This window comes from Macaca mulatta, chromosome 8 (assembly GCF_049350105.2).
Source record: "Macaca mulatta isolate MMU2019108-1 chromosome 8, T2T-MMU8v2.0, whole genome shotgun sequence".
In the NCBI taxonomy this organism is placed as follows: Eukaryota; Metazoa; Chordata; class Mammalia; order Primates; family Cercopithecidae; genus Macaca; species Macaca mulatta.
In genome coordinates, this window is record NC_133413.1 from 19478450 (window position 1) to 19497100 (window position 18651).

Here is an 18651-nt window from a genome sequence, read left to right on the forward strand (position 1 = left end):
TTTCGCATCAGAAGACTTGAATTTGAGGTCTTGTTCCCCTACTTTGTAACTTTGAGCAGTCACAAAAACTCAGACCCACTAATTCTCAGCTCTGTTAAATGGAGATAATAATAACCTCACAGGATTGGCATAAGAATTAAAATGAGCCCTGTGAGAGAAGTGTGTAACCTACATAAACTTCCTAAAAATACAAGTAGTGTTTTATAGTGATTAAGATCCCATTTTGTGCTTAAAAGTTTCCACTCTGTAATCCAAAACCTGAGTTCAAATCCCAACTCATAATATTAACGGTCTCTGCAGCTGATTCGGCAATCCATTATTTGCTAGATTTTGTCATGTGTTTTGCCAATTGCATTCTTAATTTATTATGCATTTATGCTTATATATCCTAAGCCATGGTATATAATCTATGCTTTTTGTGTTTTGTCTGACATAAGCTTGTATCAGAGCCTTTTGCACACAGGGATTCAATAAATGTTAATACAATCTATGTTTATTTGGTGAATATAGCATATCTGCTGTACTGAAAGTACATTAAGTAACAAAGGCAAGCGAGAAGAATGATCACAACAGTTATGATTGCGCATGGTATGTTCAGAATGAGTATTTTTCAAATCACTTTAAACAAAGCTGAATTGCAGAAATGAAAGCCCAACAGCAACAATTAAATGACATTTGGAATAAAATCATTTGGCCTAATTTTCATAACCACAGATTTCAGAGAATACCACCACCCATGCCAGGTGTACCAGACAATCCCATTGTCTGTTTTAGCCGTGTAGGGGCCAGTGTAGTATAAACCATTCAGGTTTGCAGAGTGACACCTAGTGGAAGGAGGGGAGAGGAAAAAAAAAAGAAAACAACAATCAGACTGGAAAAATATTGTTCAGAAACTCTTTTATTTTGCTAGCAAATACCCAAAACTTTTGAACTACGAATTCTGCCATTTTTCAGACAAGTAAATATTTACTAGTTTCCAAAAGCTGAGAAATGTCTACAATAGATGGATATTGTGTTTTATTTTTTATTTTTTAATTTTTTTGAATAATAGAGACAAGGGCTCTCTATGTTGCCCCGACTGGTCTCGAACTCCCGAGCTCGAGCAATCCTCCTGCCTCAGCCTTCCAAAATGCTGAGACAACAGGTGTGAGCCACCGTGCCTGGCCTCAGAGATGGGTATTTTAAACTGGTGAGTTTTACTGCCATAACAAATCTGAAAAAACAACCCAGGCCACTCACAGTGCATTGAAAAATAAGCATTTCAATTTCTGATTGCCTTTAAATGAAAAATTAAAACAAGCCAACAAAAACCAATCCTTGTAACCTCCAGCCTTACGACCTCCTGACTCAGAACAGTGTTAATCTCATACTTAGCAAGAGCTAAGGTGAGTGTCGGCAAAGTAAGACGTGGGCAAGGTACTCTACGGCTGGCTTTCCTGGATAATTTGCACTCACACGTTCGTTCATCAGCTGCTAAGACTTAGCTTTCGTAATTCAAACTCCCTCCCTCCTCTTCTTCAAATTACTAGCATATCAATTCTTTTAATCTCAAGGGTAAGCAAACAAAACCTAAACCACCATTTAAAGTTTTCCCACCCATCAACCAATAATCATTTTATCCTAGTTGCTGAGTTAATTTTTTACATATATTGCACCAATCTAGATAAAATGGTTAGGTTATCGACAATAAAAAATGTTTCTTTCCTCCTCTGGAGTCTGTAAATTTTGTCCTTGATATGTACAATTTACATGTAAGAGTATGCAATAAGTTTATGTGTGTTATTATGAAATTAATTACCATATACTTCTTTATTGATACAATTAATGAAAAGATGTCAGAATTAGGATAGAAGGAGAACATTCACAAGAGAGAGTTCTGAATATCTATGGAAAAACCCAAATTATTGAATCAAAAAAGCACATAATCTACCCATAAAGGCTGAGTGGCTGGCTTGAATCACTTATCAGCCTAACGATCCACTCCTACTGAGTATTCTCAGAGTCCTCCTAGTTTAAATGGATGTAATTAATTAAAAATACGTACGTTAAGTCTGCACATGTCAAAGCCTACTGTGTTTTTAAAACAGCATGGAAAGTAATGTTACAAAAGAAAATACTGTAAATTGAGTCTCCAGAATATATATTTTGGCATATATTTGTCTATCTAGAGATATCTGCTAACTGTATTTTTATATTTGGTCTATGATTTGAATCCCATTAGGAAACTAACTCTGTGATCAACATAAGAAACCTTCACTATTCTGAGACAAGTTTTCCAGCATCCTTTAATTTTTAGAACAGCCTGGATTTGAAACTAGATTGGGGGATGATTGGGGTTCCCTTGGTGAAGGAGTGGCTGTGAATGCTCATGTGAAATGCTACGCTAACAAAGACAAGACATCAACACACAGTGATTAGTTTGCTATATGGAAAAAGAACATCTTATAGGTGGGTGGTATTTATGAAGTGCCAACATTTCATGTAAATTAGAAGAACTATGGAACAGAAGAAAAGCAAGAGTAAAAAGGAAGAAAAGATGATAGTCAAACTCACTAATAGTAGGCATGGTAAAAGTAGCACCAAGTTTCTAGAACAATCTACTTTCTCTTTCTTAATGCCTACTGATTTTCCAATTGCACAGCCTTATCAACTCCTTTGATTCCAAGGATAACGCAGTCTCCTTGGGTGGCTCCAGCCAATGAATTGCCTTTCTTTGTTCTCCCTGAACCCATATCTTTAAAGTCAGGTAAATCATTCCTTTGCCCACGTTAGTATGTATGGTAGTTTTCATTCAGATGCCTGAGAAGCCAGTCAGCTGGATAAAGTACATGGGTTTGATCTCATGATACTATTAGTAATTATTTCTGTATCTGGAATTCTTTTCAAAATCAAACATTGTTGATGCTTGCAGACGACTTCATGAATTACACGTAAGTTTTATGTCATGGTAACTTACAAGGACAAGGGGGAAAGAAAGGAGGAGTAGGAACAGGTGAAGAAGATGGTTTTTTAAAATAACAGGAAAACCACTAAGGAAAAGACTATCATCACCTCCAATTTGCAAAGCAGGAGAGAGAAATTTGTTTCTCTCCTTCACACTATTGGAAATACTCCAGTTCCTTTACAAATGATCAAATATTAAATGGACTCAAAATTTTTTTAAAAAAGCAAAATACAGAAAAAAAAATGACTATTTTTACAACCGCAGTAGTACTCCCTTATCTGTAAGGAATACATTCCAAGACCCCTAGCGAATGCCTGAAACTATGGATAACACCAAATTCTATATACCGATACTATGCTTTCTCAGTCTGATAACTGAAACAGCTACAAAGTGACTAACGAGCAGATAAAGAAAATAAAATTTACTAAACTGAAGGACATCATATAGATTGAAAAGAACCATTGAGTACTAATTGTAGTAAATGAAAAGAAGACCGCAACAGTGTATGTCACTGTAAAATTTCAGAACGCTAGGGGGAAAAATCTTGTGGGTGTAGTAAGGGAAAAAAAATTTATAGTAGTTCTCTGTTTTTTCCTGTAATATACTACCTATAATAAAGTTAATTTATAAATTAGGCACAGTAAGAGATTAACAATAACTAATAATAAAATATTATGATTATATAGCAATATGTCAGCATTACAGCTCTTGGGCTTTGGGACCATTATTAAATCAAATAAACATGATTCGAACACAAGCACTCTGAAATCGCAACACTGGATCTGATAACTGAGACTGCTACTAAGTGTCTCGGGCAGGGAGGCCTTTCAGTGTGGAGATGCCAGACAAAGGGGTGACCCACCTCCTGGGCAGAATGAATCCAATGGTGTGAATCTCTGCTCAGAATGACGTGCGATTTAAAACTTATGAATTAGGCCGGGTGCGGTGGTTCACGCCTGTAATCCCAACACTTTGGGAGGTGGGAGGATCACATGAGGCCAGGAGTTCGAGACCTGCCTGGGCAACATGGCAAAACCCCATCTCTACCAAAAATTGAAAAATTAGCCCATGTACCCCAGAAATATATAAAATATTTTGTATCAGTAAAAAAAGAAGCAAATATGTACAATCAAAAATGGAATGAATTTGCTGCTAAAGTAACACGAATGTATTCAGTCAGAGGGTAGAATTAGGTTTCAGGATTATTGTTAAGGAAATTTTTGTGTTGGGAGAGGCTTGGATTCAATGAATTAATGAAAGCCATAGTGATTGAAAAGTAGTACTCTACAGAAACATTATAGCAATAACAGTGGCTCTTTTGTGTGATATGGTCAGGTGAAGAACTAGTTGGTTATTAGGATGCCAAATATTCTCCTTATGTATAGATGCTCTCTCTTTCTTTGTGTGAATTTGTGGCCTTCTATTTATAACTCATCCATAATTCAGTTTGCAAATGATCTTTGTAGAAGTAATAATTTATTTCTATGACATTTAAACTTTACTAATGTTCACAATGAACAAATCCTCAAAACTACTTCATTGCTGAAGAATTCTAATGATTACTTAGTAATACTAATATTATAAATAAAGACCAACATGACCATACATATTATATTGAAAATTAATGCCCATCAGTGAGAAATCATCAACTCCATTACGACTATGCTCATAAGACATCAAACCTGTTAAACCACCAGCCAGACTGATCTTCTTCTGCGCAGTTCCCGTCATAGTTGTCATGATCTCTGTCCCACGTGCTAAATTTCATTCTTTGGTGAGTAGCCCACCACTGCACCTCAGGATGAAAACTCCCCGCAAGGGAATCTCCAGCTGTTCCAGAATATTCCCCAATATTCAGCTCATAGAAATTCTAAAGAAAAAGAGCAATTTCTAATGTCAGTAGAGTTCCTCTATGGCCATTTTAAAATGAAGTTTATTTCATAAACAAAAGAACAGGCTCTATTGGGTGTTTTTATTTCCACTGACTCCAGGGTTTTATTGCACATTTTAAGCATTTATTTATGGTTTTACTTATTAGAAAATTGTAGTACCTTTTCATCTCCAACTTTGAAATTCTTATATTGTGCATAACGGCTATTTTTTTCAAAATCTGCAAGGTCGATTTTTAAAGTGTAGTCTTCTAAAAATGAAACAAGAAATTATAATTTTTAAAAATGTGTGACATGACACGGACTACAGCGGATTAAAAATAATTCACAGCTCTATTTTACTTTTACCATTTCCTTTGGCCAAGAACCGGTTTTCAAGGATTAAACAGCGACTCCATTGTATTTATAACATGAACATTTTATCGTGTAATGTATTGTAAGAAAATGATGGATACAATATTAAATTTAAAAAATGTCTACTAGATCTCTCAGAGGTAAAAGCTAGTGCAATTCTCTTAATAATGAACAACAGAAAAAATAAGTCATTACTTAAATCAATCTAACAATGAAAGGACTGACGTTTTTACGTTTAATAGTTTGTCCTCTTTTTCTTGATTTCTTGATTCAGTAAGAATGTTGATCTTGAACGTAAATGGCAACTATTAATGACATCGTGTAATTTTTTTGTAGCTGAGCCACTAGGTTTGTAAAATGTAGTTGCCATTACCTGCATATGCCCGAACTTGGTTATTTTCCTGATAGCATAAAAGATCAGCCAGCAAACCCTTTAAGAATAATTTGAGGAAGAAATACGAATCCTAATTGTTATCTGAAAACCTTCCTTTGATAATAGCTCATAAGATCAAGAGACTAACATCAAAGTTTATAGAGTGGATGTCATTGGAGAATTTCAGAGACAACAAGGAAACATTCTTGAGAAATGCTGTACCACCAATATTCTCAATGGCGGAGATGATGATAATTACTGGAAAATACACTAACATCAATGACTCTGAGTAAAAAGGTATTTCTGAAGAGTTGATATCTACGTGTAAAAGCATTTTAAGAATACAATGGGGCCGGGCACTGTGGCTCACGCCTGTAATCCCAGCACTTTGGGAGGCCAAGGCAGGCGGATCATGAGGTCAGGAGATCAAGACCATCGTGGCTAACATGGTGAAACCCCGTCTCTACCAAAAATACATAAAAAATTAGCCGGGCGTGGTGGCAGGCACCTGTAGTCCCAGCTACTCGGGAGGCTGAAGCAGGAGAATGGCATGAACCCGGGAGGTAGAGCTTGCAGTGAGCCAAGATTGCTCCACTGCACTCCAGCCTGGGCAACAGAGCAAGACTACATCTCAGGAAAAAAAAAAAAAAGAATACAATGTATTGGGTATATATTCACTTTTATATATGCTAAAGAATGATATATGATGACAACAAATCTCTAAACATTAAAGATATACTTTAATGACTGTAAAAATTCTAGGTGATAAAAGAGCATTACGTTTTTAAAATGATTAAAATAGTTGCTACCTTCAAGTAATCTTTTTGTTGTTGTTGTTCCACTGTTTGGAAATAACAAAGACTTCCTTTTTCAGAAACAGAACTCTTGTCTGGGGCACTGAAGGTTATAAATCAAATTATTAGATCATATGTGTTCTATCCTCCTACTTTGATAAATAAGATATAACAATGACCTGTAAGGTCAGGTTAGAATTTAGAGCCTCACATTCCTTGGAGTTTCAAGCCAGACCATGGAGGCACCGGGAAAGAGAGTCCCTGAATAGTCCTACCACCTAGGTCGCATCTATGGTTGGCCTCTTCTGTCTTCCCATCCCCATCTCCATCACTTATAGCAAGGGGCTTTGGATACCCTTGTGGACATCCAAGGCTGCATATCCAAGCTCTATTCACACCCAAGGTGGGTGGATTACAGGGTCAGGGGATCGAGACCATCCTGGCCAATATGGTGAAACCCCGTCTCTACTAAAAATACAAAAATTAGCTGGGCATGGTGGTGCATGCCTGTAATCCCAGCTACTCAGGAGGCTGAGGCAGGAGAATTGCTTGAACCCGGGAGGCAGAGGTTGCAGTAAACCAAGATTGAGCCACTGCACTCCAGCCTAGTGGCAGAGCGGGACTCCATCTAAAAAAAAAAGGCTGTGGGGCAGGGAATGCTGGATGCCTCGTGACTGGAGTCCCTTTAAGAGGGGATTCGGGCCTCTCTTGGGCTTGTTAATTTAGCACCACAATTTCCTTGCCCCAGGGAGCTCTCTCAAGGTGGTAAAGGTCATGTGAGACAAGACTGTAGAGTATATAAGAGCAGCAAGGCAGGCTAAGTCAACTGTCTTTAAAAATACTCTGTTACAGGCCAGATGCGGTGGTTCACACCTGTAATTCTAGCACTTTGGGAGGCTGAGGCAGGCAGATCACTTGAAGTCAGGAGTTTGAAACCAGCCTGGCCAACATGGTGAGACCACCGTCTCTGCTAAAAATACAAAAATTAGCTGGGTGTGGTGGTGTGCGCCTATAATCCCAGCTACTCAAGAGGCTGAGGCATGAGAATTGCTTGAAGCAAGAAGCAGGGGTTGCAGTGAGCCAAGGCAGTCCAGCATGGGCGACAGAGCAAGAATCTGTCTCAAAAAAAAACAAAAAACAAAACAAAAAACAAAACAAAACAAAAAAACCTCTATTATAGAAGAGACATAGAGTCTCAGTTTTTTGGCTAACCATTTAAATACCTCTGTGTTCAGTAAGTAAACAAATTACATTTACCATTTCTAAATCAATTTTATGGCCACTACTTGTAGTCAAGATTTATGTAGTGGGGATAAAGCCATTCCCAGAGGTAATTCATTAGCCATAATGCTCTCATAATTAAAGAATGCAGAGACAAAAGCACTGCCTATTGTCTGGGTTATTGGGATACATGATTGTGGGCCTAGGTACTGAAAAATACATTTTTACTGCCATGAGATTAGCCAGCCTGAGTACCAAGTTGAAATATGAACGGGAACAGGTTTGTTGGCAAAGTTCCTCTGGGCAAATATGTACATCATAATACCTTGAAAAATAATAAGTTTGAATTTCATATATTTAGAAAGAGCCAAGGGTTACTGCTCTGGGGTTTTCATAGTTTCAATAAGAAACCAGACAAATATCAACGTGCAAATTAAACAGAAGTTGGTATGGCAAATTTTATGTATCTGGCGTAAAACACTTAAAACTAGAATAATAGATATGTTGAAGGAAAGGAAGCCTTATATAAATTTGGAGAGCACTGATCATAAGAAGGACATATAAAGAAAGTATAAGGTTTCTAGGATTACTCATCCTGTCTAATGTTTATTATTCTAGTGTCTCAAAGAACTTTATAACCATAATCCTACTACTATAAATATAGAAACACCAATAGCTTTCCAGAACTTGGGTGGAAAAAATGAACTCTTGTTTTATTTTAATTAATTTATTATTATTATTATTATTATTATTAGAGATGGAGTCTCACTCTGTCATCCAGGCTAGAGTGTATTGGCACAATCTCGGCTCACTGCAACCTCCGCCTCTTGGGTTCAAGCAATTCTCTTGCCTCAGCCTCCTAAGTGGCTGGGATTACAGGGATGAGCCACCATGCCTGGCTAATTTTTGTATTTTTAGTAGAGACAGGGTTTCACTGTATTGACCAGGCTGGTCTCAAACTCCTGGACTCATGGGGTCCACCTGCCTCGGCCTCCCAAAGTGCTGGGATTACAGGTATGAGCCACCATGCCCGGCTGTTTTATTTTTAATGCAATTGCAGTGTAACTTAGCATGCTTTCTTGGGCATTACAGTTGCCTTTTATGAAGGATTCAGGATAAGACTTGAGTGGGACTGATGGTAATCTCAGACTACAACAGAGGTAGGGAAGATAATGGATTGGAGCAAAAGAACATGGGAGACAGAAGCTTGGAAAATTTGTTATCAAAGCAATGACATTTTAGACAAATATGAAACTCTAAAGATAAGAATTTAAAAGTATATAGGGAGAATTGTCCAGATGTCTGCTATTTACTTTGAAATATATATACAGAAAAGATGGATTGATGGATGGATTGAGTAATGGGCAAATGGATAGACACGTAATAAAAACAAGCAAAGTAAAATGTTAATGTAGGATACAGGTGATAGGTTGAAACTTCTTTCAAATTGATTGCATTTTTGAAAAAATTTCAACATAAAAGATGAGAGGTATGTGGAAACATGGACATTTCATATATTATGGTATTTTATTGGAAAAATAGCGCCAGTTCCCCAATTTTTCACCTCCCTCTCATAATATGTCTTCGTAACTCCTCCCATTGTTTATTTCCTTTTTTAAAAAAGTCTGAGCTGCCCCTGTAATTTGCTTTCACCAATAGAAGAAAAATGATTCCGTGCCAGTTCTGAGCCTAGATCTCAAGAGACTTACATACATCCACTCTTTTTTCTGGAACCCTGCGTGTGCTACAAGACCAAGTCCAGGCTAGCCAGCTGGAAGATGAGAGACCCTATGGAGCCCGGTGGAATCCTTCCATCCTAGAGCAGCAACTTCAATCAGGAAGTTGATTGCACATTCATAAGCAAGCCCAGCCATGATCAGCAGAGCCCAGCCCTGATCAGCAAAATCACCCAGCCAACCTGCAGATTTGTGAGAAGTAATAAATGGCTGTTGATTTTAAGCCACTAGCTTTGAAAGGGGATTGTTACACGGTATTATTGTGACATTCGATAACTGATACAGTATATATAATCTTCAGGAACTCAAGGCATCAAAAAAGTATATGACATTTTGTATCTTTTTCAGAAATAGAATATCTATATATTCTATATAGATATATAGATATATAGTGATATATATGATATATATCTATATATCTAATATATAGTGATATATACCTATATATTAGATTATATATTATCTATATAGTGATATATATCTATATATAATATATAGTGATATATATCTATATATCTAATATATAGTGATATATATCTATATATCTAATATATAGTGATATATATCTATATATCTAATATATAGTGATATATATATCTATATATCTAATATATATAGTGATATATATCTATATATCTAATATATAGTGATATATATCTATATATCTAAGATATAGTGATATATATCTATATATCTTATATATAGTGATATATATCTATATATCTTATATATAGTGATATATATCTATATCTTATATATAGTGATATATATATCTATATATCTAATATATATAGTGATATATATATCTATATATCTAATATATATAGTGATATATATCTATATATCTAATATATAGTGATATATATATCCATATATCTAATATATAGTGATATATATATCTATATATCTAATATATAGTGATATATATCTATATATCTAATATATATAGTGATATATATATCTATATATCTAATATATAGTGATATATATCTATATATCTAATATATATAGTGATATATATATCTATATATCTAATATATAGTGATATATATATCTATATATCTTATATAGTGATATATATATCTATATATCTAATATATATAGTGATATATATATCTATATATCTAATATATATAGTGATATATATCTATATATCTAATATATAGTGATATATATCTATATATCTAATATATAGTGATATATATCTATATATCTAATATATATAGTGATATATATCTATATATCTAATATATATAGTGATATATATCTATATATCTAATATATATAGTGATATATATCTATATATCTAATATATATAGTGATATATATATCTATATATCTGATATATTTAAGCTACTGGCTTAAAATCAACAGCCATTTATTACTTCTCACAAAGTATAGATATATATATCTATATAGACTATATCACTATCTATAAATATCTATATATCTATATATATAGATATTTCTCATACATATATATGAGAAAACAATTCCCCCAACCTAATTCTAGTTTTTTTTTCTGTTGCTAATTTTAGGCAGCCACATTTTACATTTGGGATTATTGCCCAAAAGTTATCACTACCATCTGTAAATCATAGCAATTATTGAATTAGTTCCATTGCCTATAATTTGGTAAAAAAAAAAAATTGTAGTGTTGTTTTTATTGTATTCCAAATAAATTTGACATCATTCAAACCTTACCTTGAGTGGTCAAGAAGTGAAGATTTTTATTGCCCAGCCAATATTCACCATGTTTTTGGACAAAATTTCCAAAGCCATTTTCATAGTCATTCCATCCTCTAAAAAATGTAAAGTGGAAGCTGATTTTAGCAAACTCCATTTGTGGTACCAAAGTGAGCACCACCCACCCCATGCTACCACCACCCCCAATATTTTCTTGATTTGTTCATTCATTTTCAGTATTCTTGTTTAGAGAGAATGAAATTCTGTCTTATTAATAGACTTCAGGATATGATCAAAATATTTGACTTATAAATCTCACATTTGCTGCTACAAATAAATTCTTATGTCATAGTGAGCACACCTGTTAAAGTTCTCGCTGCCATCAGATCGTCTCTGAATTACAGTCCATCCTCCTCCATCGGACATGTCACAATAAACAGCAAATTCTGCTGGGCTCTGGAGAGGTTTGATTTTGTAAAATCCACTGAGCTTATATCCATCATTGAAAATCTCTGAACAATCTGTTTTTAAAACAAGGTAATATAATATTCATTATATGTCTTTTTTTCCCCTTGCGGAGCCTCTGAATGAGACTATTCAATATCACTGGAGACGGATAACACATGGTATAGAAATCAGCGTTTTAAAATTGCATCTTGTACATCTTCCAGTGGATATGAGGAAAGTTTTCTTTTCTTGGCTACTAGTTACCACCTGAATCTGTGATATAATCATGGAGGAAAAAAAGGGAGTGAAGTAAGAATCTAGTTTTTTGTTTGTTTCTTCTTTTTTCTTTTACTTTTTTTTTTTTTTTTTTGGTAGAGATGGGGAGTGTCTCTATATTGCCCAGGCTGGTCTTGAACTCCTGGCTTCAAGCAATCCTCTTCTCCCACCACAGACTCCCAAAGTGCTGGGATTACAGGTGTGAGCTACCACGCCTGGCCTAGTCCCTAATTTCTGAGTTTTGTTAAAAAGCAAGTTATGTGTAATCTGTTAACAACAGTATATTTAGGTGGAACTTACAGTTTTATCAGACGGAATAGTAAAATTTATGTCACCCATGAATCTAAAAATGAAAGCAGAAATATTAACATCAAACAACGAAGTTACTACAGGTTATCTTGACTTAGAGCATGAGAAATCATGCTGGACATCTGAAAATGAACCTGAAATAGTAATCTTCTCAAAATCTTATAACCTCTTAGCCTCATTAGATTTTTTATTAGCTCACTGAAGTTTCTAAAAGTCCGTACATTCTTAGATGTTTTTGCTAAAAACGTCAAGCTTCTGCTATTTGTTTCATCCCTTAATTCTTTTTTGCTGTGGTATTTCTTTGAACACTGAAGCAAACATGCTACCCCTTTGTCACCAAAAAGTGATATCTGTTTCTTTCTTTTTTTTTTTTTTTTTCTCCTTTGAGACAGAGTCTTGCTCTTTCACCCAGGCTGGAGTGCAGTGGTGCGATTTCGGCTCACTACAACCTCTGCTTCCCAGGTTCAAGCAATTCTCCTGCCTCAGCCTCCCGAGTAGCTGGGATTACAGGCATGTGCCTCCACACCCAGGTAATTTTTTTGTACTTTTAGTAGGGATGGGATTTTGCCATGTTGGCCAGGCTGGTCTCAAACTCCTGAGGTCAGGCAATCCGCCTACCTCGGCCTCCCAAAGTGATAGGATTACAGGTGTGAGCCACCACACCCTGCCAAAAGGTGATACCTGTTTCTTAAGCCACCTGAGGGTGATGTAAATCAATACCCATTGGGTCTCACCTAGGTTGATCTGTACAGACTTAGAGAATGTGGCAAATAGAGACCTCTCTATTGTTTAGATGCATAGCAAACTGTGTTTTAGGATGAATGAAGTAGTGGCCACTATAAACAGATAGTCTTAAGAAGAGCCATCTACAAACATTTCAATAAAAATATTATGACATCATCAACTTACACTTTTACTCCTGTCGCTTTGTGAATTTCCTTTTAAAAAATTTTTTTTCTGATTGGATAATTCCATTCTTGTAGTATATTTTAAAGTTCTTTTTCATGTTCATTGTTTTGATACTAAGTTGCCGAATGTATAACTCTCTCATTTTGTTACAGATAAACTATATTGCACATTAAGTAGGTTGAATAGGCCATAGAAATCAGAAGAGAAAAGAAGAAAGAACCTTGGTCATTTCATAAAGCCTTCACATGGCTGGGACTGATCATATACTACTGCTTTGGTGAGATGTTTACCTTTGTAATGATTTAGACTTTATTCATATATTTATTTTCAACATTCAGAAGCACAAGTGTTCAAATACATGCTAAATTACAAAAAGGATCCTGTTTTGGCGATTAAACAAGAAGCAAAACAACGAGAAAATGACTATCTAAAATTAGTTCAATGCTGTTATAAGGTTTACATCATGTAGTCAAGTGTATAGCACAAAACTTTTATTAAAGTAAGCAGATTTTAGCCCTGTTTGGAAGAAGCTTTTTGCTTACATTTAATTTCCTACCGAAGAGCTGAATACTAAAGACTCACAAAGGTCAAACTCTTTTCCAGGCAAATATGGAAGTGATTAGCTATAACATTTGCCTCTGGAAAACTTAGTGAATATAGAGGTTTCAGCCAACATTTTCTGCTTGTTATTATTTTATGCTAACTGCGAGTTTGTTATTTTTTTGGTCTTGTTTTTAAAATTTTCCTTCTCCCCAGAAGAAAATACCAAACACAATTTAAGAAAAGCTTTCGACTGATAAAAACAGTAACACAACAACAAAACCCCCAACAAGTAAATAAACATTAAAAAAGCAAAAAAGCACCAGTAGTTCAACTTGCTTATAGCTAACAGGTTAAGAAGCCTGCTTCGGGAAATGTGACTTAAACTGTAACAGCAGAAAGTTTGAAAAACGTAGAATTTAAGATATTAACTTGATATTTAAAATGGTGATTTTCAAAATGTTCGGACCCATTCAACTCCCTGTAGAATCAGTAGAAGAAAAACAAGGTTAAAGAGCTTTGTGTTCATGGGAGTTTTTTTGGTTTTTTTTTAAGAAAAAGAATTTTGAATATTTACATAATATTAGAGTGAGGCCAAGGCGTCCTGCCTTCTGTTTTGACGAACACTGTATTAAACTGGGTGATGTGCCTCCTTTCTCTGATCATGCAGAAAGCAAGCTATGTTGGAAGGCTGAATGTTTAAGCTCATAAAGTGACATGACAACCTGCCAAATGGGCTTTTTCCTGTTGTCTCAGGATGGTGGCTGAGGCTCAACACTGAGAACCGAAGGCACGAAGTACCCCACATTCTAAACACAAAAAGAGGTCAGCTGCCACTCCCCAGAGCATGCTGGGATATGCCAGAACTGGCCCCGCTACCGCCATCCTCACCTCTAGGCAACATAAGGAAAAAAATATAAGGATAAAGGAAAGTGGGTACATAGTAAGTGTATGTATTTATTGGGGTACTTGTGATATTTTGATACAGGCATGCAATGCATCATCATCACATCATGGAAAATGAGGTATCCATCCCCTCAAGCATTTATCCTTTGTGTTACAAACAATTCAGTTTTGCTCTCTTTGTTATTTTTAAATGTGCAATTAAGTTAATTGCACATTGACAGAATGCAATACTCTTGTAGGGTAGAGGGAGTGGGCTCTCTCCCTTGAAAACAAGGATATAATAATGTCCATAGATAGCTGGCATTCATTGAGTACTTCTTTTGCTCTACTGTGTTAAATATATTAACTCATTTAATTTAATTAATTAATTTATTTGAGAGACACGGTCTCATTGCTACCCAGGCTGTAACAGAGTGATTGTGAGTGGCGCAATCATAGCTCACTGCAGCCCCAAACTCCTCCTGCAATCCTCCTGCATGCATGCACCACTGAGCCTGGCAATTTGCTGTTGTTGTTTGTAGTATTAGGGTCTCGCTCTGTTGCCCAGGCTGTTCTTGAAATCTTGGCCTCAAGTGTTCCTCCCACCTTGGCCTCCCAAAGTGCGAGGATTATAGGCATGATTCATGGCACCTGGGCAAAATATATTTACTAATTTTAATATATTTTAATCCTCACAACAAATACACAGCATTCTTATCACTCCCATTCTCCAGATGGGGAATACGGGAAACACAGAGGTTATGTAATTTGCCCAAAGGCTGCAGCTAGCAAGATTTGCAGGTGGACTTTGAAATCGAGCTTCAGAGTCAACACCTTAGGCCACTTTGTATCCCTCCCCAAGACACTCATGCAGACTGGGGGCTCCTGCAGAAAGGGAGATGGTGGAGCAGTGGTCTTGTCAACTGAACAGTGGTGGTGATGTCAGATTTTTGTGATTGCCACCAGTTAATATGAAATTGATACAGTAACCTTTGAATTCATAATTCACTAGCATCCACATGCTTAAAAAAAGATAGTTTAGGCCGGGTGCAGTGGCTCAAGCCTGTAATCCTGAAAGGACACAAAGATAGATGTGTACCCGCCCCCCCCCCCCGCTACACCCTTTGTTCTGCTCTCTAATCTTTGCACATACCAGAGATTTCGTAAGTTCTGTGAGTACCTGTTTTTCTGCACGTACCAGAGATTTTGTTTTGCACATACCAGAGTTTTGTAAGTTCTGAGGCAAGGTCACAAGACGTGTTTAAGATAAACTCTTGCTGCCATAAACCTCCTCTCCCGCCTCAAAGGTTGAACCGAAATATCAGAAATTGCGGGAACCAATCATAGTTAGCCAAATCGCCTTGTTCAAACACTAGCCAATCATATATCTGATTTGTATAATAACTCTATGCCCACTTTTCTTAGACTATATAACACTGCTCGGAGCTCAGTGGGGGAGCTCTCCTGCCCGTCTCATTTCGTGAGCGAGTGAGAGTTCCAGGTTCGAACCTGTAATAAAGATCCTTGCTGCTTAGCTTTGACTCTGGACTCTGGTGGTCTTCTTCGGGGAATAAACGGTCTGGGCATAACAAATGGGGGCTCGTCCGGGATTTCCCCCAAGCCCACCAGACCCCCAAGTCAATGGATCTTAATCTCTGGGTAAGCCGGCTTTGTCACTGTCTCTGTCTTTATCTCTGTCTGTCCCCCTGAAATTTCGCGAAACCTGTAATCCGTAATCTGTATTGGTCTGTTCTGTAAGTGGCACGGTCTTGGCGGACGCGCTAAAAGACAGCCACTCGGGACTGGTGGGAGATGTCCCCCAGTGCCCATCTGGGGGCCTCCATCCTTGGTTGCCCCGTCTGACTCAGGTCGGAAGTCCGACACGCGCTCGCGAAGGCTCATCGTTTGTCACTGTCTGTCCGTTATTGTTAAGTGTTGAGTTTAAGTCCAAAACGAAACATAAAACCTTTTCTTCCCCTTCCAGGACCGGACCTGTCGGATACTTCCCTCTGCTTCACACTCATTTTCGTCCCTCCTTCTCTTTGTAGGAGCAGTCCAAAGATGGGCAACAACCAGAGCACGTTGCTCTCACTCCTTGTTACCAATTTCAAGGATGTGAAGGCTCGGGGGCATAACTTAAGTGTAGAACTAAAGAAAGGAAAGCTAGTTACTTTCTGCCGTTCGGAGTGGCCCTCTTTCGGCGTAGGGTGGCCCTCCGAAGGAACTTTCTGTCTCTCTATTATTACTAAGGTAAAAATTAAGATTTTCCTGCCAGGGCAGTCAGGACATCCTGATCAAATTCCTTATATTCTAGTGTGGCAGGATCTTGTGGAAAACCCACCGCCCTGGGTAACTCCATTCATCCCTGAGCCCTGCAAAGTCCTAGTAACGCGACCTACAAGACAAAGGACTCCCTCTGCTCCCTCGCCCCCTGTGCTGCTGGACAGCCAGGACCCCCTAACGTTAGAACCCACTCTTCCCCCACCGTATCCGCACCTTGTCCCGAAGGACCCATACCCCCAGGGTGGTGCTTCCGTAGAGGGAAACCGAGAAGCGGAAGCTGCCGAGAGCGAAAGTAACCCGGGGGGGGGCCGGCCAGCCGAACGCGAGGCCGCGTACTGCAGGACCAAGCTTCCCGACTCCCTGACTCCACCGTAGCCCTGCCTCTCAGAGAAATAGGATCGCTCGATGATACCGGGCTTTCCCGTCTCATGTATTGGCCTTTTTCCACTAGTGATTTATACAATTGGAAGTCCCAAAATGCTCGGTTCTCCGATAATCCCAAAGATCTAACCTCATTGTTTGACAGTGTCATGTTTACTCACCAGCCGATCTGGGATGACTGTCAACAGCTCCTCCGAATCCTGTTCACAACGGAGGAGCGGGAAAGAATCCAAGTTGAGGCCAGAAAGCTGGTTCCAGCAGATGATGGCCAGCCAACTGCAAATCCTGACCTCATTAACGCGGCTTTTCCTTTGACCCAGCCCAGATGGGACTACAACATGGCAGAAGGTAGGGGACGACTGCTCATTTATTGCCAGACTCTAATGGCGGGTCTCCGGGCTGCAGCTCGCAAGCCCACCAATTTAGCTAAAGTATATTCTGTGTTACAAGGTAAGACAGAAAGCCCCGCTGTGTATTTAGAGAGATTAATGGAAGCTTTCAGACAGTTTACCCCTATGGACCCGGAAGCATCGGAAAATCAGGGTGCGGTAGTAATGTTCTTTGTAAACCAGGCAGCACCAGATGTTAAAAGAAAACTCCAGAAATTAGAAGGTTTAGAAGGAAAGCAGATACAGGACCTCCTTCAGATGGCTCAGCGAGTTTATAACAATAGGGATACTCCAGAAGAAAAACAGTTCAAGACAACCAAAGAAATGACCAAAGTCTTAGTAGCAGCTTTCCCCCAGGCAGGAAATGGCCAAAACAGAGAGCAGAAAAAGAAGGCTCTAGGCAAGGATTAAAAAAAGATCAGTGTGCTTATTGCAAGAAATGTGGCCACTGGATTAAAGACTGCCCAAAGAAACGGAGACCAGCTAACCCTACCTCTGTACTCGTTAACCAGGACTCTGACTAGGGAGGACGGGGTTCGGACCCCCTCCCCGAACCCAGGGTAACTTTGCAAGTGGAGGGGTCCCCAGTTCATTTCTTGGTCGATACTGGGGCGGAACGCTCAGTCCTAACCAAACCAATTGGAAAAATGTCTAAGAAAACATCCTGGGTGCACGGGGCCACAGGCATCAAAAATACCCCTGGACAACCCAGAGGACTGTGGACTTAGGAACAGGAAAAGTCTGCCATTCCTTCCTAGTCATCCCAGAGAGCCCCTGCCCTCTACTAGGGAGGGACTTGCTGACAAAAATGGGGGCCCAAATCCACTTTGAGCCAGAAGGGCCCAAGATAACTGATTCCCAAAACAGGCCAATATCTATCCTGACTGTCACCTTAGAAGATGAGCACAGACTCCATCAAGAGCCAAAGCCCCCCGATCAGGAAATTGACTATTGGCTCCAGCGTTTCCCTGAAGCGTGGGCAGAAACTGGGGGCTTAGGGCTAGCTAAACATTGACCTGCCATATTTGTGGAAGTTAAGCCAGGGACGGACCCGGTTCGGGTTCGGCAATATCCTATGCCCCTGGAGGCAAGAGAAGGAATTACGCCCCATATCCGCCGACTCCTAGACCAGGGAGTCCTACGGGCTTGCCACTCATCCTGGAATACTCCACTGCTACCTGTACGTAAACCCAACAGTACAGACTACAGGCCAGTACAGGATTTAAGAGAAGTTA

The 18651-nt window shown here is 38.3% G+C and overlaps 1 protein-coding gene across 1 annotated transcript in view; it reads right to left on the reverse strand.

The window, feature by feature from the left end:
* Positions 1-475: 475 nt before the first annotated feature.
* FGL1 (fibrinogen like 1) overlaps positions 476-18651 on the reverse strand; it is a 40445-nt gene continuing 22269 nt past the window's right edge. Inside the window, exons 4-8 of the mRNA XM_015144863.3 lie at positions 11359-11518; positions 11016-11113; positions 4996-5084; positions 4627-4814; positions 476-824 (exon numbers count right to left, since the gene is read on the reverse strand). Coding sequence (XP_015000349.2) covers positions 665-824; positions 4627-4814; positions 4996-5084; positions 11016-11113; positions 11359-11518 — 695 coding nt within the window. The 3' untranslated portion in view covers positions 476-664. The remainder of the gene's footprint in view (positions 825-4626; positions 4815-4995; positions 5085-11015; positions 11114-11358; positions 11519-18651) is intronic.